The following is a 25,568-nucleotide window of genomic DNA, read 5'->3' on the forward strand; positions in this document are numbered from 1 at the left end:
ATTTAATAAAGATACTACTGTCACCTTTTTTACAATTTATCTTGGGCAGTTCTGGTTGGAGGTTTGAAAAGTGAAAGAAATTAAAATTAGCAGACAAAGTAATGCTGGGATTATTAATAATTACATTTAGTCAAACCATTCCTTTACTTCATTACCTTAAGTATAACATTGGTTCAAAACAAAGACCGGAATGAAAACATAAAGCCAAGTTAAAAAGGCATTAGCCAGGCCCCATCCCTCAGAATTTCTGCTAACATTCTTGGAAGCTCCACAATGATGGTGATAATCTCTGGCAGTGGTAAACCAAGCTTTCATGTTTTAAGCGATCACTTGTTGAATGAATTAATAAACACTATTCGCAAAGCAACTTTCCATTCTTTTACATATACCCATCAGGGTTAAAGAAATGTAGTAGGAACAGGGACCTACACTAATATGTTTCTTTACTATTATTTCAGCTTGAAAAATGAACATGGCATTTTGCAATTTAATAATTTAGAAACAACGGCAAGCTGTTTTTTTGTGTGTGCCAAGTCATTTATTCTAACATGTCCAAAGTTCTTATCTTTAGTTGAAGGGCAGCACATAATTTCAAGTTGTTTGGAGTAAATAAGAGTAAAAACAATCCTGAAAACATCTTTTCAATGTAAGAAAACAAAAAGATAGCTGTACCTTTAGAAAATCAACCTCCATTTCTTTATTCACTATCTAGTTGTATAAGATAAGATATACTTCTGTACCTATATATACTGTTCATACGAGTTGAACAGCTACTGTACAAGTAAACTAATGCAGAGACTGAGATGGGGGTTGGAGAGTATTTCTTGGAAATTTTACAAACTTAACAACAGCTACCTTTTATTGAGTCCTTACTGGATTCAGTGTATTGGATTATTTGCAATAAAAGGAAGAACTTGAATTCAAACCCTGAGCTCTAACTCTAGATCCAGAGTATTTAACTAGTGGATTAAAGTGGGATTGATTTAGACTGAATTAACCACAATGCAGTTTTAATCTCTCCTCAACTGCAAAACTGTACATAACATGCCAACCTCTGGTTTAAGAAACTGACACAAACAGTGATTAATTTATCTCCAGCAGGGTTCAAAATTTCCACCGTATTCTGTGACCTCGCCTCAAGACAACCCAAAATAATTTCTTTAGACGTAGTCTTTAGACACAGGAGGTACTTTTAGCTCTGATAAAGGCAGGTTGCGGTTTTTGCTTTTTGTCTTAATAGAAACTGCTCTGGTACCTGACTGCCACCTGTCTACATTTCCCCCTCATCCTAAAATTTCTAAAATGATCTCTGAGTAAGGAACACAAGACTTTCCATTCTTAGCAGACATATTCTAATTTCTAAGTATCAACAGCAACAAAATCCAAAACTTGCTAAACAAAATAGTCATGCAAAACTTTCTACACAAAAAACTTGCCTAGTACAAAATACTTACGCCTGGTATACTATGAAATATTAGCCTTAGATTCTAAAATTCAGAGAAAAAAGAAACCTGGTCACTGACGTCTAATTATTTACACACCAGCCACCAATTCAAGTTACTGGTTCCTAACCACACTGTCATTCTTCTCAATGGCATCAATTCAGGTTTTACACTTGCCTTATACATATTTGCAAAGCATTCTTTGTAAAAGAAAAGTCTACGTAAGAAAAGTAAGTATTTATGTTATATATATACATAATGAATTAACTGATCAATCCTTTAGGACTGGACCAAGACCAGACACTGTAAATGAAATATGCTTAAAAGTATCTCTGTTCCAGTTTTAAGAAGGACGCTGTGTATCTGAATGCAGCATCAAGGAACACAGCCAATAACTAGGGGAAAAAAATTTAATAAATGAGCAACTGGCCCAACATGACAGGGGCAATTTTAATAACCCCATCTGCAAAGCCAGAATAGTCTTTTTAAAAAAGCATTTAAAAGGATAAAGTGAACATCAGCTTCCCTTCATAATCCAGATAAGCAGAAGAGTACATTTAATACATGTATTTGGTTTGCTTTTTGAAAGACCTAATGACCCGATTTAATTATTCACCAGGCTAAAATCTTAGAAAACTCTTCTCTCCACATTCTTCAAACTGCATTTATAACATGAGTCTCTACAAGCATCAAGAGTTTGTCTATACTCTACTCTCTATACTCTGTATATATAGTCTACATATACTCTGTCGATATATGCTGTCTATATCATTCCTCTCTGTTACTTTACTGAAAAACCAAATAGTTTTAAAAATTGCAATAAAGTGACATCAAATAATCTGATTTCCCATTATTAGGTTTCTAAATAATGCCAAAATGTTCCACTTGCCCAAACCTGCTGCTAACTTAAATAGGTTCTATCTACTCCAGTAATTCTTTACTAAATAAAAGTCACTTTTAAATAGGAACAATTTGAATTATTAGGCTGAAGCTCATTCTAATTTCTATCAGATTATAAAGCAGTCATATAATGTACATGAGGTAAGAATGACTCAGTCTTACCTTTGTCAGATGATACTTTTTCTGTGCATCTGAAAGAAAAGAGAATCAAATATTAAATGAATAATCTTGCACACTTTCTTAAAACACAAATATTTACCTCTTTCAGGTTCATCTCCAGAGTGATGCAGAAAACATCTAGAGTAGTACTGTCCAACAGAACTTTCTGGAGTGATGAAAATATTCTACATCTGCACTGTCCAATACGGTAGTTGCCATGTGGCTACTGAGTGCCTAAAACAGCTATGTAACTGAGGAACTGAATTTTCAGTTCTGATTAACGTAAATTTAAATAGCCACATGTAGCTATCATATTTGACAGCACACAGCTAGAGTATCATTCAAAAGTTGTTTTTAACTGTAAAAAGATATTAATACAAAGAAAATATTGCTAATTTTGTTGTATTAAATGGTCATAAGAGAAAAATGTCCTTATTCTACACAAATGCAGTAACTTGGGGTGAAATGAAATAATGTTTGAGATTTCCTCTAAAACACTTCTACCGAAAGAAAACGAGGGGGAAGGGGGATAAAGGTAGCAAGCATGGCAAAATCTCAATTGTTAAATTTAGGTGATAAATACTGGGGTTTCAATATACTATTTCTCTACTTTGTGTTTATTTGACAATTTTCATAATAAAAATTTAATGAACCTAAAAGAAAACCCTAAATTTATTCATTTGTTAAACCCAAGTCAAAATCTATTTCTAAAAAGGCAACAGATTGGACCTCAGAAATAAATGTAACTTGCACTTTACAAATTGGAGAGGAACAGTAGAGGCTAATGTGTAATAAAATACTGGCTAAAAAAAATGTCATCCCCATGTTTTTAATTCAGGAAAATTTCTATCACACATAACTGTCGAGTAAGGTATAATGAATCCCCTCACAGCCATTACCCACATTCAAAGTTGACATGTCTTGGATCTTTGCCATAAAGATGCCACACAGCATCTCTGAGCAGTACAGTTTTCTCTTTTTCTCTGAAAGCAAACCTAACACAAATGAAGACTCTTATGTTACAAAAGAATATCTAAACAAATACAAAAGCCACCGCATAATATAAATATTCTGTTCTCTTTAGAAAGACTAGATATCATTTTCTCAACCCATTTTTTAAATAAAGCTTGGTATAACTTTAAATTATGTTATTAATGTCCCAATTAACAACTAACACAAGAATACTGCTAACCATGTTAACTCTAAATGAAAAGTACAGAAACAATTGTTAGATCTTGAAACACTATACAATTAACTTTCTGAAAACCTTCTGGAATGGTTCAATGTTTCTTTTACCACACTGATCACTGTTAAGAGGAAAACTCAGGATTTCAGGCTTAAATACAATTGAAGCCTTCTCCAAAGAGTCAAGAAAAGTTTTTCCAATTCAGAATATTACTGCCTCTTCATTCTCACTATTATGACCATTGTCTTTTCCTTACAAAAGCAGCAAGAAGGTATCATGCTAAGGTTTACTACCATTTTACTTTCAGCAAGAAAATAAACCCAAAATGGAACTCCATATACCAGAAAACAGAGCAGTATTTGTTTCCTTCATTTGTAACCCATCTGAGCCTGTAGGTTTACCTCTAGTAATATTCAGTTTTAGCCTGTATTCCCTGAGGTGAGGAAAGAACACCTTTCCTCAACAGCTAAATGAGAAATTAAAAAAAAAAAAAAGTATTTAAGTGTTAAATTCTGAAATGCATCAGATAACTAAAGGACTTATTATCACATGGGAGAAAGAAAATAAGCCTTTTACATTTAAAGTAGTCTTATTTTAACAATATATTGTTTCCATATTAGCAGAAAGCAAGAATGTTTTAACTTATGAATCAGAAATAAGCTGGAGTGTGTGGGTGTGTGTGTACATATATAAATTCCCATATACATATACACACACACATATACATTTTTAAGTTAGATGAGTATATAAACATCTGTATTTGAAACACATATACATTTTTAAGTTAGATGAGTATATAAACATCTGTATTGAAACATAAGAATGTTAACTCCAGAGTTTATTGGTTAAAATACAGCAAATGAAAAGCCTAATTCTTAGTACTGATATATAATCTTTCTTCAAATTTGGTTTATCTTTCCTTAATATTAGCCTTTAAGTTTTAATTTATAATGATTATAGATTTAACTTCATGCCTTTATCTTGAGCACATTCACTGAAAAATTCTTTATTTCCCTTCACAAAGAGTTCCTACTCTTTTCATTAATTTCTGAACATTTCAATGCAAATAGAAAAGTTGTTATAAGCTTAGGAAAGTTTCTAAAAATGATAATTATCATCTAACTATAAAGCTCATTTCACAAATCATAAATTATCAACTAAAGGTGAAGCATATTTAAGGAGATTAAGTGACTTGCCCAAGGTCACTTAGTAAGCAGTAGAAAGCAATGTTTTTTCCTCTGTTATTTTGCTTTGTAAGAGGAAAAGAGGTTACAATCAATCCAAGTCTCTGTATTTACTGACATTATTAAGCTACTGTACACTCTGCTGTCTCTTCTATCAAGAGAAACAAATGTAGGTTTAACAGCTGATGACTGGAAATTTATTGGGGGAAATGTTATTTGGAAAGTAGGGCTGAATCAAGGTGAGAAGGCACTAGACCAGGGTTCAGTAAACTGAAATGTCTTAAAGGACTGTTTCTCACTTAATTAGTTTCAAAATTTATTTTATCATTCTGAAAACCTGTAAACCATGTACACATTTGACAAATCTCCACTAATCAATGCATCTTCCTCCTTTACTGCAAAGTCCTTGAGGATAAAGTCCATGTCTCATTTTCCTTTATAAACCCTGGGTCAACACAGTACCAAGACCAGTTACTGCTCAATCAAGGTTGGAGCTGAAATGCTTTAGTTCTTTGATTTCCAGGGCATGCAGTAAATTGAAAATGTGTAACAAAAAAATTATTACAATGAAAATGTATTGTAACAATCCAATCAAAACTGGATTATATATATATATAATTAAGAGAGAGTTCTGAGGCTAAGTGAAGGTAAAAGAACACTACTCTCTTTTATGATATTGGATGACAGAGAAAGGGACTTTAAGAATTAAGACTATTCTTCCCTCCCCACAAGGAATATTGTGAAGAAAAAAACTGAAGGGGTTTAATTAAGTCATCTTCATCCAAGTTCAACTACAGTAACATTTATAATGTGGAAATAAAAAAAGACTCATTAGTACTTTTTTGCCAAGAGTTAGGGAACGTAATAAACCATGACAGCCGGTAAAACTACCACTCTATGTATAATCTTAAGAGATCATTTCTATAAGTAAAGCTGGTGGATCAGTAGGAGGGAAACGTGGCAAGGAGATATAGGTATGGATAGATGAAGATAAAGGGAATTAAAAAAAATATATTAACCTTCCTGTGTATGGTAACAGAAAAAGAATTAAAAATCCAATTTCACAGAATTTACATGAAAAAGACCACTACACACTAGTTTTACCTTTACCAAAGACATCACTGCTCAAAACAGTAACTTTTAGTAAATATTTCCTACATATCATGCTTTGTGTTAAGTGTTTCACAGGGTGTACTTAAGTCTCACAAACGCAGCTCATAGAGATTAACGTTATCGCCTATAGATAATAAAGTTGAGGCACGAGCAGTTTAATTTGTCCAAGGAATTTATATCCAAATAAGGCTAATGATATATCTCTTCAAATTTATGAGAATACAGAAGCTTAAATTTTCTGTGACCATGAAATTAATTTACAGCAATTAGAATCCTAATTGCAGCTGAACCATTTGTAAGTACATATTTTTGTTGTCCACAGAAATTTAGTTTACACAATTCTCTAAATTATGTTAATTTAAATAACATCTAATAATTTGAAAGCACATATAATACACAATAACCCTTTGAATTTTATTTCTCTTTCTGAGAGTCTTCTAAGACAAGCATGCCAAGGTCACAGACTTCACTCTTAATTTCATAACAGGAGTGTTCTAAATCTATCGGGTCTGTACAAGCAAAATATTGCCATGCTCTCTGCTGGGGAGGTAGGGTGGTGGTGGAGGTGGGGGGGCATTTAAAACTGATTTCTCCCCCCACCTTCAACTTTCCCTGCTTTTACTAATTTTTTTCACTTGAAAGTCAAAAGACACAAATGCCTTCAGTAACGAATTCAATGGCTAACGTGATTAATTTCTAGAATTTACAAACACGTGTGCCTCAGTATTTTCAGCACAGAAACATTTTAATAAACAATTTAAAACATTTATATTTCTGATCATCTTAGTTTCTCTATGATCTCTAGGTAATAAAGAAATTACTTTCAGATTATTCTAATTTTTAAGGACGAAGTTCCTACATTAAAACATATGCAAAAACAAACACATAAGCTACTTGTCAAAAAAACTGAAAGAAAACGCCACTCATCTTGTTACATGAAAGACTCTATACTTAAAAATGGCAAGCCACGTTTTACCCGACTACTAAGTCCCAGGTTTTTAAAACGAGTGAAAAGTGATGTGAAAATTCAGTAGAGTGAAAAAAGCTACATAACGATACTAGTACAACTGGCTCTTGAGCTAATTAATGGGACGGGGGGCGGTGAGGGGAACGACACAATTTTGAAGGCTAAGATCTAAGCTCATGCTGTAGATTTCCTAATGGGGATGTGATGTAATACAGGAGAGCCGCCCTAAGCGGGAAAGGGATAGGCTGACAAAGGGAGCGCAGATGCCAGAGTGCGGGAGAAGCCTGAGGCGGCAGGGAAGAGGTGGGTCACTAAGGAGCAGAAGAAGTGTATCCTACAAAGGACGCCTTCAGGGAGTGGGGAAGTGGCCGGACAGACAGGCAAGGGGGGCGGAGGAAGCCAGAGAGAAGTGATAAGACCGCTAGGGAAGCGGCGTGACATCTGCCATGCGAGCCGGCAGGGGGCAGAGCAAGCAGTATGTCACGTGGAGTGATCGCTACGGGAGCCGAGAGGGTTGCGTGCGGGTAGAGGGGGGTCTTTCCCACCGCCTGAAAGACTGCGTTACTCACAGGAGTCGCGGACTCTTCTTGCCCTGAGCTGGAGACGGGGGCTTCGCGGCCTGGGACTGCTGCCCTGGGGCGTCGGGAGGCCTGGCGCTGGGGCTGCTCCTCCGCCGGCGGGGATACTCGGCCTTCCTCCGGCGGGACACAGCGGCGGCGGCGGCCGCAGCGGCCCGGCCCCGGTCCCGACCTCCCCTCAGCACGCGGCTGCTAGTGGTCCCCCCAGGGGCCGCCGCCGCCGCTTCAGGGGGCTGTTGCTGGGGCTCCTCCGGAGCCGCCTTGGCCGCCGCCGCCTCTCCCCCTTCCTGGTCCTGCTGCTCCGGGGGTCTCGGCTCTTCCGTCTCCCCCGGCATCGGGACTCGTCCGCCCCCCACCCCCTAGTCCCAGGCGGCGGAGGCGGAGGCGGCGACGGCCGCGGCGCTGCTCCCCCCGCCCCCCGGAGCGACCGGCTCACTCTCACTCGGCGCTCCTCGTTCCCCCCCTCCCCTCCGCCCGGCTCCGAGGGCGCCCCCCCCACCCCCTGCCACTCAAGGCCTTCTACCGCAGGCAGCGCGCGCGCGCCCGCCACAGACGCGCAGCGGACCAATCGGAGAGGAGGAACGGCTTCTTCGCCCCGCCCCCCAAGGTCTCTCACGCAGCGGCGTACCGGTTCCCTCCCCCACCCCTCCCTTCAACCAATCAGGAAACGGCTCCAAGGGAGCGCGCGAGGTTTTCTTCCCCGCGCACCCGTTCTCACCGTTAAACGGCTGTGTCTCGCGACAATGCCAAAATGACCTTTCTCCCCCACCTCCGGAGCTCAATGCGCGCTAAGGGCAGTGGGAGGGGCAGGTCTCGCGAGGAGGTTGGTGGGAAAAAAACGCACCTCTTTCCCCGCCTCGCGCGCACCCTGGAATGGCTGCGCGCGCACCTGCCTCCCTAAGGAGCCGCTAATGCCACAAGGGCTCTTTCTATCCTTCTTCCTTAAGCCGCGGAAGTAGCCTCGGCGTTCTTCTGCCCCCACCCCGATCCCACTTTCCTGTCTGTAGCCTTTCTGTCCCCAGCGCCGCCAGGTCTTGCGGGGAGAAGGGGGAAATTTTTTTGAGCTGTCGCTTCTCCTTTAAGAAAAAAAGCCCCGTCGGCTGCCGGATGAAAGTCTCTGAAAAAATGGCGGCGGTAGGACAGAGGCGGGGTCGTGAGGGCAAGGAGGGCCCGCCTTTTGGCGCATGAGCATGGTTAACTTGCCCAGGGGCATCCTGGGAAATGAAGTTCAACTTATTCTACGCCTTAGGAAAAAAGATACGGAGCCAGAGGCGGAGAGGATGCTGGGAGTGTTTGACTGATGCGCGATGGGAAAGGTAGTTTACTCTTTTTGAATTTACTCTTCCGGGGAGGCAGTGTTTCCGGGTTAGGCCTCAACGCCTGCGTAGATCTGACTACAATTGTGGGCCCAGTGGCTGGTGGGGTTTGCCTGGCAGGGTTTTCCGTAGTTTCGTACTTGGTGTTGGCGAACCATTTGTAGGGTGGACACGTAATAGCCCTCATCTTTGTCTGGTTAGGTGGCACCTCATCTGGGACCGCTTAGCGTTTATATCTGCAATATTCGTCTTCTGTGTCTGACCCACTAACCTGTGAGCGTCTGGAGGTCAGGGATTGAATCTGGTTCCGTTGGATCCTAGGGGGGCTAGCACAATTCCTACCACTCATTTGATCCTTAATAAAAGTTTGTAGAAGTAATTGTAGAATTGCTTTTTTACTAGATGTTGTCGGGGCCGAGGAACGGGTATCGGCTGCTTAACTTGGCTGTGGTCCCTGGGCTGGAAGGAAGGGAGGTGAAGGGTTGTTAGCGTGACCTACCCGGAAAACTGAAGGCCTCCCTCACACTCCCCACCCTGAAACCATCTGCTTCTGCGGTTTTTAAATGTTTCTGCTGCACAGGAAGCATGGTCAGAATAGCAGCTTTGTCAGAAATTACTTTTCTCTCCGCTAGCATGTGAAACTAAATTGCCCTAACGCATCAAACGGGAGTTTCCGTTTGCTTGTCTCCAAGTTGCATTTGGTGATGGCTGTGAGCTTTTTGCGTTGCTTCCTTTTTTCCTTTCATCCATTATAATCGAGGAGCGATTTGCAGGAACAGTTCTTACCCCTGGAAACTAAAGCATCCGGGGTTAAAAATCTCCAACGTAAGTGAATGGAAACAAGATCTCGGAATCCAGTTCTAAATTTCACATTAATCATTTAGTTAAACTTCAGATGGAGTCCAATATCTGCAAGACAAATGCTGAAGAGCATTTTTCCTTCCAGGATTTTGGCTCAGTTACCACTTCAGATTGGGCAAATGTTCGTATTCTCTGTTGAGTGTTTTGCACTTTCATGCGGGTAACGGCATTTCAGTTGTCAAAACTGTTGAGCATAGTGTGGATGGGAATTTTTCAAACCTATGTTTGCAGTGAGCAGACTTTTAGAATGGCACTGACATCCAATGGCTGCTCAAAGTAATGCAGAGATGGGATCTCCTTTACATTAAAAACATTTTTTTAAAGTCTTAGAGTCACAATGGAATGGAGAATGAATGATTCCTTTAGATTAACCTTAAAAAGACCACTGTGTTGTAGAGGAAAGATTACAGGCTTTGAAGTTAAATCTGTTATAGTAAGTAACAAAGCCACCTACTAATTATATTATCTTTAGCAAGTTTCTATTCTTTGTATCTATTTAACCACTGGTAAAAATGGGGATAATATCTATTTCACAGGACGGTAATTTTAGTTCTTTATGTACTGCCTTCTCATAGTAGGCCTTTTGTAATTGTTTTGTTTTATTCAAGGTGAATAAAATCACAGTGGTTAAAAAAAAAAAGTGAAAGTTAACCTCAGTGTCACTTTTTAGAGAAACTAAGACAATATAACTAGGCAGGAATTGTGCTTAATCGAGAATGTCTGCAGCTTAGAACCTGGTGTCTTAAATCTTCCAGTTTCATTCTTCATGACCCCTATAGTTGTTTGCATTTTGAACCACTGAAATAAACTTGGCCCTGAGAATCCAAATGTGAACCTGGTCCTGAGAATCCTGTTCTGCCTTTTTTTTTTTAATCTTTTTATTCTTTATTGGAGTATAGTTGATTAACAATGTTGTATTAGTTTCAGGTATATAACAAAGTGATTCAGTTATACATATACATGTATCTATTCTTTTTCAAATTCTTTTCCCAATTAGGTTGTTACAGAATATTGAGCAGAGTTCCCTGTGCTGTACAGTAGGTCCTTGTTGGTTATCCATTTTAAACATAGCAGTGTGTCCATCCCACACTCCCTAACTATCCCTCCCCACCACTACCCCTCTGGTAACCATAAATTCAGTTCTCTAAGTCTGTGAGTCTGCTTCTATTTTATAAATAAGTTCATTTGTATCTCTTTTTTTTTTTTTCTGCCTTTAATGGGTTGATGATCTATTCAGAAAACCAGGTAAGCACAATTTCTGGATAATTAAGCAAAATGAATTGGGTGCTAGTTAACTCTGATGGAAATTTTATGAAGGAGATTGTGCTTCCGTGGTCCCTCAGGGGAAAAAAAAAATCAGATTCCATCATGCACAGTTACAGCAGGATATCCACACTGGGCAAAAACACAAATGCAAATCTGCCATTCCCATGAATTCAAAATGAATCCAGGCACATAGTAGGTTCTCAAATTTTTCAAAACTAGTTTTGATTCTTATCACCCTGGCCAATGCACAGCCAGAACTCAAATCCAATTACTCACCTTTTATGTCAGGCTCATTTTTTAAAACTCTGACCTACAAAAAAGAAAAAAAAAAAAGAAAGAAACTCACCAAATCAAATCAAAAGAGAGGAAGTGCTAAGCAAATACAGGAACCAAAAAGGGTTATAGAGGCTGCTTCACGCTGGCTCATTCAGTTCCTTTGCGGTCCTCTTCTTCAACACATGCCAAAACAGTTCCTCACAACCTGTGGTACCAGAGCATCTTGGGTGTGTGACGATGGAAGAGTTGGGTGAGTGAGGAGCTTCTTGGAGGAGAAACTCTGAGGGAATGAAGACTTGGCTGCCATCTCCATGTGTGGTGGGGTATACTTCTAGCCAGAAGGAGGATAGTGTTGGAAGATTTTATTTTCACTTCTTTCCTGACCTCAGGCCAACCAAGAGTGAAGCATGAGGAACTATGTTATTTTGGGGAACTATGGGTTTGCTGTTTGCAGAGGCACAATAGGCAGAGAATTTGGTGCTAACCACAGAGTAAACGCTGCACAAATACTTTGGGGCTGAATTGTGATTGAAATTGTCATTTTATTATGAGCATTTTGCCTCTTGGGGGCTGCTGGAGATCATAGGGTGGTCACAGAGTTGGCAAGTTCAGAGATGTGATTTGGGGGGAAAAAGAAAGAAAAAGGAGGGGGGTTAAAGGGTGTTCTGAGAAGAAATAGAATAGAAGTACAAGAATGAGGGATTCGCAAAGGTTGGAGAAAGGCCAGAGCAGTTTCATTTGTTCCATGGTTTAGTATTAAATAAGATACAGCACTATTACTCCAGTGCTTTCACTGCTAAGATGTTTATTGAGAGCAATTCTGAAGGAACAGATTACCATGGCCTGCAAATATGATACCTCCTTCCACTCCAAAGCAATTGAAACCAGCAGTGAAGCCATTGACCACACTGCTCAGAGAGATCCCTGATTTAAAACCTTTGGAGTAATGTAAGGTCTGTCAATCTTGGGACTCATTCCATATCTTTTGCCAACTTTTGTTGCTGTCATCCTTATTAACACTGAGTCACCTTTACCCAATGTTCACGCTGCATAATTACACGGTGTCCTGGGTTTTTGTATGTTTGGGGTATGTCAAAAGTGCCAATGACAACAATAAAAAACATCTTGCATGTTGTCTTTATAAAAAAAATGTATTTTGAGGGCTTCCCTGGTGGCGCAGTGGTTGAGAGTCCGCCTGCCGATGCGGGGGACACGGGGTCGTGCCCCAGTCCGGGAGGATCCCACCTGCCACGGAGCAGCTGGGCGCGTGAGCCATGGCCGCTGAGCCTGCGCGTCCGGAGCCTGTGCTCCGCAGCGGGAGAGGCCACAACAGTGAGAGGCCCGCGTACCACAAAAAAAAAAAAAAAAGTATTTTGAGAGCTGGAGGAGTAGAGGAAGGAAGGAAGGCAAATTACAGGAGGGAAGAGATGTTAATGAGAAGGAGAAGGGTATTTAATGTTTAATAAATATTGAACTGTTTTGGAAATAAAGTCTATTTTGATAGTTGGAGTAGAATATATTTTGGATTTGGGGTAGACTCCCAGTTCTTATCCTGTGTGAAGGTTGGAGAAGTTCACATTTCTGTACAAGTTCCTCCAGAGTCCAGTTCTGCTTTTTTATTTTAGGGCTACCTCATGGCTTTAATGTAGGTAATCGGCAAGGGGAGTAATGCTTATTCAGTGTAGCTTATTAAGCTACATTTGTACATATGTTAATCATTTTAGTGTTCCAAGCAACCTTCTGAGATAGGTTTTATCCACTGTTTTTTTTCAAATGAAAAAACTAAGAAAAACAAAATAACTTGTTCAGTGTCACTCTTAGGAGCATCTGACACCAAAACCGATTAAGTGACAAGGTGTTCTCCCATTTTAGCAGTTTGTTGGCTCTGGTGTTCCAGCCAATAGGATAACCCAGATAATTTAATATTTTTTTAAAAAGTAGATTTGTGCAGTTTTGCATTTCCTCAGCAGGATGAATGGTAGAGAAATTTGGTCCAGGAATGTGGAAAGTACCAAGTGGCCTGGAAGGTAACATTCATGTATGTTATCCAGGTGGCTAAACATCATTAGGATGTTAATAGCTACACCTCAATCGCTTCTTCAAATTGTCATCGGCTCAATAACCACCCAAAAGACTTAGGGTGGGTGTTTCCTCTCCAATGTGGAGAAATAGCATGGAGGACAAGTCAGCCCAGGCGGGCCAATATTTCCTCTCTGCAGTACTGCCCCCAAGGTTAGTAGTTTATATCCACCCAGAAAGTCTTACTTAAACCCTCATTACATGGGGATGCTAGATAAAGGGGAAGCGGGAGCAGACTCTGGCTCTGAGTGAAGTCGTTACAGTCTAGTGAGACCTTCAAGACACCTCACTTACTTCCCTTCCTGTGAATGTTGACACTGTTTGATTTCCACAGATGAGGCGCTATGAAAATGGACTGCAGCGTGTTCAGTCTGATACCCCCTACCCTGCACCAGTAATCCCATATTTGTTATGCTGAAATTAGGCATCTTCAAATCACAGCATCTGGCCAAAAGGGAGATAATCTCGGGGTGTTGGTGATATGTACACTCATAGGAAACAGGAAGAGAAAGGCCTGTTAACTCATGACCCAGAAAGGAGTTTTAGTAACTCTGGTTAGCTGGCGCTTCTAAGGGTAACCTTCTACTCCTAGTGGTATTGTTTGCTTCTCTTGCAGAGGGTCTTCCCTCTCCCCTCATCTTTATTGTAAATGCCTTTTTTTTTTTTTAAGATTTAATTTTATTCATTTTTGGCTGCGTTGGGTCTTCGTTGCTGTGCTCAGGCTTTCTCTGGTTGTGGCTAGAGGGGGCTACTCTTAGTTGCGGTGCGTGGGCTCTAGGCACGCAGGCTCAGTAGTTGTGGTGCAAAGGCTTAGTTGCTCCGCGGCATGTGGGATCTTCCTGGACTAGGGATCGAACCCGTGTCTCCTGCATTGGCAGGCAGATTCTTATCTGCTGTGCCACCAGGGAAGTCCCAATTTTTTATTTTGAATCCAAGAGGAACCATGACTTCTGTTTGGAGCAAAGCTTAAGAAATAGAAAAGAAAGAAGCTATATCTTAATAAAGGGCTATAGAATAAAAATTTGGAACTCAGAGATTTGGCATTCAGTTTGGCTAGTAAAGTCCTGAGAGAAAAAGTTTTACTTTCTATTTCTACCTTACTTTTTCTTTTCTTTCCTCTTCTTTTTAAAAACCTTTTATTATAGAGAATTTTAAAATTTACAGAAGGAAAGAAAATAGTTAAAGAGATCTGATGTACCCATCAATCACCTTAAACAATTATCAACTCTTGGCTAATCTTATTTCATGTATACATCCACCCATGCCTTCCATTCCTAGATTATTTTAAAGTGATTTCACACATTGTATCATTTCATATGTAAATATTTCAGCATAAATATATATATATACATTTATACAAATAACCATAATACCATTATCATATCCATAATATCCTTAATAGTTTCTTAATGTCATGAAATACCATTATCACACCCAAAATATTAACAGAAATTACTTAATATTATCAAATATCCTATCACAACTAAAATAAGTTAACAGTACTTACTACTTATTGAATTTTCAGTCACTGTTCAGTATTACTAATTGTTTCTTTCTTTGTTTGGATTTTGCTTGTTTATTTAAGAATCATACATTGAAATCGGTTGTAAGTCTCTTATGTCTCTTTTAACCTATTGGTTCCCCCTCTATCTCTTCTTTTCCATTACAGTTTATTTGTTGAAGGATCATTTGCCCTGAAGAGTTTAGCTCAGTTTGCTTATCTCTAAAATGGTGCATAAAATTCATTATATTTGTGAGCTAGATTCTTGAGAAAGATCTGTAGAGGATTTCATTTGTAAGAAATGTTTAGATCTTTTCTTATGCCATTAAGAAATACCCATCCCCGAATATCTGAAATAAAATCTTTTTTTTAATGACCTGTAAAGTTCATTTTCCTCAGCTGAAGACTTTAGAGCTAGGCAGATCCTTAGAAATAATATAATCCAGTGTTTTGCAAAGTTGAAAAACTACAATCTGTGGTAAGATATCCACTGGAGATCTACTAGTGGGTCTCGATCCGCAATTTAAAAAAATACTGTTGTGATACAACTGCTTTATTATGTAGACGAGGAGACAGCTTCAGAAAGGAAAGTGTCGTGCCAAGATGATCCAGGGAATCCACATGGGAATGGGGTCTGGAAGTTTTGACTTGCAGGGGCCAGGGATCAGGTAGCCCAGGATAAGCCGGGTTCTGCACTCAGTAGCAGTGTGGCCTTAAACAAGGTATTTGTCTCTTTCTTAATCTACAAAATAAGGACAATGCTATCACTTGCCTCAAAGCATGAGGATGACTAAATATATAAATATATAATTAAATATATAAGAAGTATATACACTCCTGAGCACAATGCCTGTCCTGTGTTAATTTTATTATTAATATTAATTTCCTCAAAACAGAAAGGTAACAGTGTAATACTCATACAATAAAGTCCATTGGTTTTTCCCAAGAAAACTACTAGAGAAACAAATCTCAGCTGTTTGGATTGCAGCATCTTGCTTGACTTTGCAACATCTGTTTCCCCTCTAATCCCTTTTTCTCCCCACACCTTAAATGACAGAATACTTATACTTTGCTTGGAGAATTTTGTTATGTGCTGGGATATAAGAAAAAAAATTATCAGGATTAAGAATAAGTTTTACTGTACAGGTATGTTTTGGAAAACTGTAATGTAATTGCATATATTTTTCTGATGGGAAAAAATATGTAGCATTTACATTTTTCTAATTGGAGATCTTCATGGGTGATCCACTCTAAATAAATGATAAAAATGAATATGCTGCAATATAAAAAGACAAATTGTAGAATAAGACTATGAAATTGAATGCAACCGTAGGAAATAAGAAGCAGGCTACAGTATGTAGAGGGCATTAAACATCTCCTGGTAGAATAGACCATATTCTTGAAGTCAAATAAGGAGTAAGGGAGGATGTTTGAATTTAGCCTTCTCTTAAGACCCAAGAGAAGAGGGAGATGAATGGAGGCACAGTGGGGCTATTTAAGAGGATAATTTTTCCAGAAAACGTACATATTCTATGTCATGATTCCCTTGTATCTTTTGATATAGATGCCTTGTTGGAGGAACTGGAATACTCCACCCTCCAGGAGAGTGATGAATACTCCAACACAGTTTCTCCTCCCCTGGATCAGCATTCCAGAAAGGAGAGTAACCATGCTGAGACCTCAAGTGCCCCTTCCATTCCGGATGACTCAAGTCCCTTTCCGGTAACTTTTCATTTATTGGAGTACCTTGAATATAGATATTTGAGTGCATTTCTGGAAATTAACTGTATCTTACATAAAATGATGCAAAAGGAAAATCATATATCCAAGAAAGAGAGAAGAATTACTCAATGATAAGTTAAAGGTGGTTGTTTTCAGAAAGAAGAGGAGAATGGAGAAAAATCATCATAAAAGAATAAACCTTTGAGAACTTTTTTTTTTTCCTGAGGGCCTGGTAACAGGCAGAGTATTCCCTAATTCACTTGGGATATTCTGATATCACCATCTGGGTATCAGAGATGCATGTTGCAGTTTGACTGGACTGGCACTTAGTAAGGCCAGAGGTCACCTGGGCAAGGCCAGGCAGCAGCTCAGCCAGATCTTCTCAGGATTTTTTAGGATAGCCACTTTCCAGCTCTTATTTTCTGCTGAATATATTAAGAAATTCAATTAGTATATCTAGAGATGACGAAGCTCTAGGGAACCATCACAAACAAACTAAACTTATAAAAGATTATGTATAAAACCCCCCCAGAAATCCAATTTATTAATTTCTGGTTAGAGTTTAAACTATCAAGTAGAACAGATACTAGTATTTGCTGATATATGTATTCCCTTCCTATGGATAAGTCTACATGCATCTACTTTATGATTAGAAGGTTACTTGATGAGAATGGATTAGTGTAAGAGGAATTAAGTAGGTGCTCTTCATAGCTGGTGTTTCTCAACTATGATATTCTGATTCATCCTTGTACACTAAAGGAAATCACTAGTAGCACAGACTTGAAATTTGAGCCTATGGGTAGGTTTCCATTTTAACTGTTCTTCCTTCCAGCTACATACATACAGTTTTAAGGACACACATTTATCTCTCTACTAAGGAGCTATTGTCTTTGTTCTCACTGTGAGATTATAGCCATAGATTCCTAACTGATCCCCTATCCTGACCGCCCCCCTGCAATTTATTCTCCAAAAAGCAGCCAGGATAATCCTGTAAAACTTAAATCAGATCATCTTATTCTTCTACTCAGAACCCCAAGATGAATTCTCATCTCATTTGGAATAAAAGCCACAGTCTTTACACTGACTTTATGGGGTGACCTACGTCTTGGTTCCCTTGGAGGAGCCTGGGTTTATGCTTATTTTCTTGACATCCTGTTACTGACTTTACCTTTTACCCCAGATTTTCCATTTTTTTTGTGTGTGAAATCTTTAAAATTAGTATTTGCATTAAAGTAAACCAGCATGGATTAATAGACCTCCATTTGGTTCTTCTGGCTTCTCTCACAGTCTCATGTAGTAGCATATAAAACACACGTGCAGTGAACAGAGTTCTTATTTTATTGTAGCTGGATCTAAAAGACTAATGACCACTTGTCTCTCATTTCCTGATCTTGATAAGACAAAATCTAACTGACAGCTCCCTTTGAAGGATAATATGCAAGGTGCTGGCCGTTAAAGCTAAGAGTTCAAGCACAGCCGTCAGGGGCAGCTAACTCCTCTGGTCTCAGGTGGTGGCAGGAAAAACCTTGAGGTTTTTTTTTTCCCCTGATGGCCACTTGGTATAGCACCACTCATGCTGTGCTGTGGTCCATGTGGTGGTCTGTGAGATGCAGGGAGCCTCTTCAGGGTCAGAAAGAAATATGGGAAATTGTGACTTAAGGTCATAGAAGTTGTGTCTAGGAAATAGAGGCTGAGCATTCTTGCCATAGAGTACAGTATAATCTAAATGTTCTTGTTAAATCAGTTTTGTCACTAATTGTATATTAAAGCTATAACTGTTAGTTTTATTATTTGGTAATGCTTTTAAATTTTGCAACAAACCAAACCAAAAACCAAACCAAACCAAACCAAAACCAAAACTGCACGTTTAATTGTCTCAAGAAACTTGGCTCAAACCAAAACCAAAACTGCACGTTTAATTGTCTCAAGAAACTTGATGATGGGACTTACCTGGTGGTGCAGTAGTTTAGACTGTGCACTCCCAATGCAGGGGGCCTGGGTTCGACCCCTGGTCAGGGAACTAGATCCCACATGCATGCCGCAACTAAGAGCTCGCGTGCTGCAACTCAGGAGCCCATCTGCCGCAACTAAGACCCAGAGCAACCAAATTAAAAAAATAATAAAATAAAATAAAGTTGACAATGGATGTGTAATCTAAGTATTTGTTAACGTTTACCATCCACTGTGGGGGGAATAGAATTATCACTGTCCATTTGAAAACCACAAGACACAACTATGGGGAAGAAGCATCAGGATCTACTTCAAAAATTAATGTCTAATTTAAGAAGAATGGGCCAGCAGATGATAATTCAATATGTGAAGCTGCAGGAGGTATGTTTACATGTCATTGAAAAGCACACCTTTCCATTTGGATCAAATTACTCTTCTAAATTAATTTTGCTCATTTTCAATTCCAAGTTTTCTTGTGCTTGTAAGTAAAGTGAATTAGTGATGATTAATTAATTGATTCCCTTTGCAAGCCATCAAATAATACCAGATTAAAAATAATAATAACAGATTAAATCAATTAGAGACCTCAATTAGAAAATTTAATTTCAAAATGGTTTAATTTTTACATCCAATTCAAAGAATCGAAGCAAAATATTTAGAAGTTCATTCTTTTGTCTAAAATGAGATTGTTAATGCCATTGTAAATTTAGTTGAAAAGTTCAAGAATGGAGATAAAATGTTGTTTTGGGGTGGTGATAATACTAATACAGATTTTGGTGGAGCAGAGCATAGTGGTAAAATCAATGTTCTTACATACTTAAAAGCCTATGGAGCAGATATGTACTTGGAATTGGTTGTGATATGCACAAAATTCATGACTGCATCCAAATAAGCTTTAGTATCCCACCAATCAAAATAGAAACTGCAATTGTTAAAATTTACAAATTATATATGTATGTATATTTGTACACAATCAGAGTATATATATAGCTCATCTACAAAACTTTTGTGACAGAAGCTCTTGTTGAATGTAAAAATATATTAGTGTGGTTGTATGTATTTTCTCTCTTCATTGCCTGTGAGCCTGAGCCTTTGAAAAACCACTTTGTAAAGCAGCCTAAATTTAGGCCACATTATGTGCAAAATCAGTTGGAAATATTTAATCAAATTATTCAATGAATGTAGCATGAAAAGTCAGCTTTTGAAGTTTTTAACAAGTTGCAATTATGTGAAACAAAGCTTACAGAAAGGAAGAAGCTCACATTTCTCCCTACAAAAGCCTGGGAGGAATTCAACAAATCAAAAGATGAGAGTTCAAATGGTTTAATTACCTAACTTGAAAATCGTGCTTTGGAAACATCTTGACTTTGATGGACCTCCTGATCTTAATTGGATAAATTTATATTCCCACCAGAATGGGATGAAATTGTAAAGGCCTGTGATTTTGCAGTATCTACATTTGATGAAGTGTTAAAAGGCATCACAAATAGAGACAAGTTAAGAGCTCTGTCCTGTAAAAATATTATTGAAGAAAGGTGGGCCGAATGGAGGCAGAAATACAGCACATGTGAAAATATTGGAGCTGAAATAATTACACATTTTAATATAAAAAATAGAATTCAGAGTATCTTCCATTTAGCAGAATCTGCTCTGAACTTATAGGTTCATCAGCATCTGGAGAGAGAGTATTTTCTCAGTTGAAACTATTATGGGCTATGGAGAAGCAGTGTTAACAATTTCAAATATACTAACCATAAAATGAAGCTTTGTAGAGGATTGCAATTTTATAAAAAATATAAAAATAAATAAGATCATATTGAAAAGAAAGACATTTTTCAGAAAAATTTTCACATCACAATGTTAAAGGCAACAATGGCTAAGTAGCCAATTAAGGTATATATAAATATATCTATATCTCAAGAATAATTATTTACTTATGCTATTTTTAAATGTTTCAATAATCAATATGAAAGGTTTAAAATTTTTTGGCTTTCATGTTCATAGCTGTGTGTCATTTAAAAATATTCTAGAAAATTTTATTTTGAATAGAATTAGTTTATTGGTTCACCAATATAATAAAATAAAATTTTTGGTCCATAAATACATATTTAAAAAAATTAATGTAATATTAATTATTTTTTAGTCCCCTCTTTCACTCTCACAGGTGTCCCAGTTTGAATAATGAATTATATGGTCACCCTACTTGCATGACTTGGCCCCTTATACTCTTTGCCCCTATCTCACTGGTTCACTCGCCTCCTATCTGTTCCATAGATGCTGCAGGGTGCTGTCTATCTGGATCATGTTACCCTTGATATCTGCATGCTTCCCTCACCCCCTATAAGCCCTTGTCCAAGTGCCCCTTTCTCAGTGAGTCTTTCCCCAACCAATATATTTATAAATGCCATCCCTCCCCCATTTCTTATCTCCTACCCTTCATTAATTTTTATTTTTTTTTATATTAATTTATTATGTTTCTCACCACCATAATGTAAGGCTCAGGAACCATTTCTGTTCCTTTGTTTTGTTTTGTTTGTTGACTCCTGCATCCCCAGCCCTGGCACATGACAGGCACTCAATAAATATTTGTTCGTGAAATAAACTACTGGCCAACTACCCTTTAGAGTCACTCATTATTTCTTCTGGTATGTTAAACTTAATTGTGTTATAGTCTTCCCCTAGACACCATCCTGTCTAGTTAAAGGGGCTTTGCTCTGACTCATTTTGTTTGTTTTATGGTTCTTTTCTGAGTACCATGACTTCTCTATGTCAGTGCTTTTAGGGCAGGGAGGGGGACACCGTATTTGTTCACATGCCAGCTACTGTGCTTAGAATTTGACCTTTCTCTGTGGGATGACTGGTACTCCTCTGCCTTGTGAAAGGAGATTTCAGAGATAGGCTAGTTATCGTCCCCTTTAGAAGCTAAAAACATCTTCTAACTCTGGGTGTAGATAAGTACCAACATTTTTTTTTATTTAAAGAATTATTTTATTGAGGTATAGTTGATTTACAATGTTGTGTTAATTTCTGCTGTACAGCAAAGTGATTCAGTTATACATATATATACGTATTCTTTTTTGTATTCTTTTCCATTATGGTTTATCACAGTATATATATATATATATATATATATATATATTTTTTTTTTTTTTTTTTTTTTTTTTTGCGGTACACGGGCCTCTCACTGTTGTGGCCTCTCCCGTTGCTCCGGACGCGCAGACCTAGCGGCCATGGCTCACGGGCCTAGCTGCTCCACGACATGTGGGATCTTCCCGGACCGGGGCACGAACCCATGTCCCCTGCATCGGCAGGCAGACTCTCAACCACTGCGCCACCAGGGAAGCCCCACAGTATATTTTTTTTAACATCTTTATTGGAGTATAATTGCTTTACAGTGGTGTGTTAGTATCACAGGGTATTGAATATAGTTCTCTGTGCTATACAGTAGGACCTTGTTGTTTATCCAGCATCCAACAGAAATTCATTCTTTCTTCTCTTTCACTTATATGTCTTAGGTGCAGCTCGTGTATACTACCAAAATCCAGGAGCCCCATGTCCACAGGTATTTTTTAAATTACATATTTAAAAAATTAAGTTTATTAGATAATTGTTATCACCTGTGTTTGGACCATAATTTGCTTTGTAGGTGTTTATTATTAGAATTCCTACTACCCTCCCCCTCTTTCCATGATCTGTGAGCGGAGGTGGATTTCTGCCCAGCTGACTTGGCACTTTCTCAAGGAGCCTGGCTTTTAGATGGGTTGTCCAGGCTGGTGGGCTCTGCTATTTCCTTTACCACCTGAAAAAGTATAAATAGTCCAAGTCACCACAGACGTTTTGGCCCAGCCATTTCAGATATCATGCTTCAGTTCACAAAAGAGAAAACACCTAAAGAAATTTCAGCAGGATGCCGACAAAATCAGACCTAGGATCAGGGCTGCACTAAAACAGTGTGTCTCCATGGAAGATTAATGAATATATACTTCTTTCCATATTTGCTCAAAATGTATTTAGTGATGGAGGGATTTCCTTTTAATAAAAGTTACATATTGAAACAGATCCACTTACTAAATTATCTCTTCTGGCCAAGGCAGAATTGACAGTCTAAAAAAATTAAAAGGCCACTTTTCCTGTCTCTCTTCAGTTATAGCTTGCAATTTTTTAAAAAAAGTGAGACAGCGTTCTGGGAAACAAAGGGTTGAAAATGTAGATAGTAAAGGTCCATGCTTGGTGAAGAGTACTACACCACATATTACTTGGTTTCAGAATTGCAACCAATAGTGCACACACGGTGTAAAAATAAGGGAAGGACCTGTGCTATCTTTTGAAGTCTTTTTACAACTCCTCACTTTAAGTCACTTTCTACTTTGATGGGAGTGAAGCCAGTTTACTAATACGTATGCCAGCTTATTCCAGTTCTAGGAAGCTGCCTGGTGGGCCTGTCTCATAGGCCTTCCTGTCTCTCCCCCTTGTAAAAAAATGAAAACAAAGCAAAACAACAACAACAACAAAACAGTACCTGGTACAAAATAGGCTCTCAGTTAATATTGTTTTTTTTTTAATTGAGAAAACCAAGACTTTAATGGAAATACTAATAAACACAGGAACGTATACGATGAGAACCAGCCCAACCAACAGCCATTTTCCTGTGTATCTGGCATTGTGATCAGTTGATGGCATGCCAATGGTAACTTATTGACACCCCCTCCTCTGTGGTACAAATCTGTGATCTATTTCCCATCAGACCCCTTTCTCCCTCTTCTCTTGCTCTGTTCTGTACTCCAGGGGAGCTGAACCCTGCAGGTTGGGTTTTCCAGGCTCCAGGGTCTGTAGGCTTTTACTGGTTTCAACCAATGGGAGGCACTGTGGAGAGACTGGAGGGTGAAAGGCAGGGAAATTTAGGGCCTTTGCTCCCCCAATCTCTCTCTCCACAGTGTCTCTGTCAGCAGTTATATCTACTTTTATGGCTTCAGCTGGAGAAAAACAGGCCTGCTGTGGTTCCAGTTTATGCCTGTTAACCTGGACTCCTGGGCTCTGGTAACTTTGCCTCTTTGCTTTGTCCCTTTGGCCTCATGGCTTCCTGCTGTAGCTAATCTCTGGGTTCCCTCAATTTTTCTGTTTGCTTCTTAGCTCTCCCATCACCTGTGTAATCAAATTTCTGGATTAACTTCCTTCTTCTTACTCTTAGTGTTTGTATTTTCCTGAGTGGACCTTGATCGATGTATTTAACCATTACTGAATGATACTTATTGTGTAGATCTGAGTGGGAGAGTGATATGAAATCCAGGTGGCCTAGTAAATATGTAATGGACTGATGCAAACCCGAGGCTGGTATAATTCAGAGCCAGCAAGGCTACGTGTACAGATGAAGCATGAGACACAGAAACAAGATTCCTGCATTGTTTCCAGCATTTCCTCTGGCTTGCTTAAATTAACCAAACATTAGTTTCAACTTTAAAAGTACCAATACCTTAAAATACTAGTCATGAATATAACAATATGATAGTATTTAGAAATGTATCTTTTATATGAACAGAAAGAATTTTGGTAAGAATAGGGAGGGAGACTTCATAAAAATATTGCAGAGGAATGAATGGGGAAAAAAATTGAAGCCCCTCACTTGAGAAGTCTGGATTTTTTTAAATGCATCTCTTGTATTTGTATTAGTAAAACCTCTGAGTAATGAAGTTGTTGCTGATGGCATGCTAAGCGCCTGTATCATCTTCAATAGGTCTGGGGACAAATCAAAGGAGCTCTGATTTGAGGTTTCTCCCTTTTCACAAACATTTCCTGTAGTGAGGCAAACATCAACTCTTCAAGGTCTCTTATTTCTTATTTAGAAGTTTATATTGTTGACTCAATTACTCTTAGGGTATTTTGGCAATGATCTGTTTCTCTTTATACACTGCACTAGGAGTCTAGTTAGAAACCAGTAAGAGTTCTTTCAATAAGCACAAGTATACCCCACCTGTGAGATGGACAGGTTTTTATGATTATACAGACCCATATAAGAAACTACATTTATTCTACACTGGGGCACAGGGCAGAAGAATGTGTTCCCAGTCCTGCTGCCTTTTGTATTTCTAAGACACATGCCTGTGGCGGCAATTACTGAGGGATTATGCCTGAAAAGAGTTGTGAGAGAGAGCTCCTCTGTACTTTGTTGGAAGCCTCCAAGAACTAAATCAGTCACTTGTAATCAGTCATCTGACCATTTTTGTTCTTAGATTAAACACCCCTACTCCAAAAAAACAAAAAAACAACCCAAACTTATGTGGGGCAGGAGGCCATGTTGTACCTAAAAGGCAAAGTCTTTTAAGAAGGGAAGAGATCCACTTCCTCCTAAATTTTCCTTGTTAAATGCTCAAACTGAGTCAGTAGCAGGACATGTTGTACCCAAGAGATAGTCTTTTTTTCTTAAGAGAGGAAGATAAGCATCTTCCTTCTAATTTTTCCCTAGCTGATAAATACATAAAAATAAGTAAAATAGTAAGATTTTGTTGTCATTTTTGAAAATATATTTAGTGAAAGATGTAGAATATTTGGTTTTATTTATTGCTGTGTGTGTGTGTGTGTGTGTGTGTGTGTGTGTGTGTGTGTTTGTGTCTCTGTCACACACACACACAGTTTGGTGGGTTGTTAGCTAAGCTTCTTGGTTAATGTTGATTGCAAACATTATTCCAGAGTCAGTTACCTATATAACCCAGTGATTCCACTTCTCAGAGCGTACTCTATGGAAATAAATATCAAATATTTATGTAGCAGTGTTGATTATAACAGTGAAAATCAGAAGCAATCTAGGTGTCTAACAATAAGTGATTGATTTAATACATTATGACACATTATGCATTTGGAAACTATATAGCCTTTATATATCATTTAAAAAGATAATTTAGTGATAGAAAACACAAGCTTCACAGTCTGCAGGCCCAAACTCTGTTATTTGCCATCTGTATTGGGTAGAGCAAAGTTTTTCACTTCTCTAGGCCCCAGTTTTTTCATCTGGGAGTGATAAAACTTACCTTTAAGGTTTTTATGAGGATTTAAAGAGAACATGTGTAAAACCCT

General features: G+C 38.5%; 2 protein-coding genes across 12 annotated transcripts in view; one reads left to right on the forward strand and one right to left on the reverse strand.

The window, feature by feature from the left end:
• The window catches only part of ZFP91 (ZFP91 zinc finger protein, atypical E3 ubiquitin ligase), a 29,770-nt gene extending 21,800 nt beyond the window's left edge, over positions 1–7,970 (reverse strand). Inside the window, exons 1-2 of one of the 2 annotated variants that reach the window (XM_012537370.3) lie at positions 7,521–7,970; positions 2,505–2,533 (exon numbers count right to left, since the gene is read on the reverse strand). In XM_012537370.3, coding sequence (XP_012392824.1) covers positions 2,505–2,533; positions 7,521–7,864 — 373 coding nt within the window. In that variant the 5' untranslated portion in view covers positions 7,865–7,970. The remainder of the gene's footprint in view (positions 1–2,504; positions 2,534–7,520) is intronic. The other variant, XM_004264154.3, reaches the window with a different exon arrangement.
• LPXN (leupaxin) overlaps positions 7,118–25,568 on the forward strand; it is a 43,853-nt gene continuing 25,402 nt past the window's right edge. The window contains exons 1-4 of one of the 10 annotated variants that reach the window (XM_049713763.1): positions 7,200–7,254; positions 8,779–8,845; positions 16,393–16,550; positions 22,016–22,062. In XM_049713763.1, the coding sequence (XP_049569720.1) occupies positions 8,830–8,845; positions 16,393–16,550; positions 22,016–22,062 (221 nt within the window). In that variant the 5' untranslated portion in view covers positions 7,200–7,254; positions 8,779–8,829. Of the gene's footprint in view, positions 7,255–8,007; positions 8,137–8,238; positions 8,846–11,310; positions 11,499–16,392; positions 16,551–22,015; positions 22,063–25,568 lie in introns of those variants that run through there. The other 9 variants (XM_033413339.2, XM_033413342.2, XM_033413334.2 and 6 more) reach the window with 9 other exon arrangements.

The sequence above is a fragment of the Orcinus orca genome, chromosome 8, assembly GCF_937001465.1.
Source record: "Orcinus orca chromosome 8, mOrcOrc1.1, whole genome shotgun sequence".
NCBI classification, from domain to species: domain Eukaryota; kingdom Metazoa; phylum Chordata; class Mammalia; order Artiodactyla; family Delphinidae; genus Orcinus; species Orcinus orca.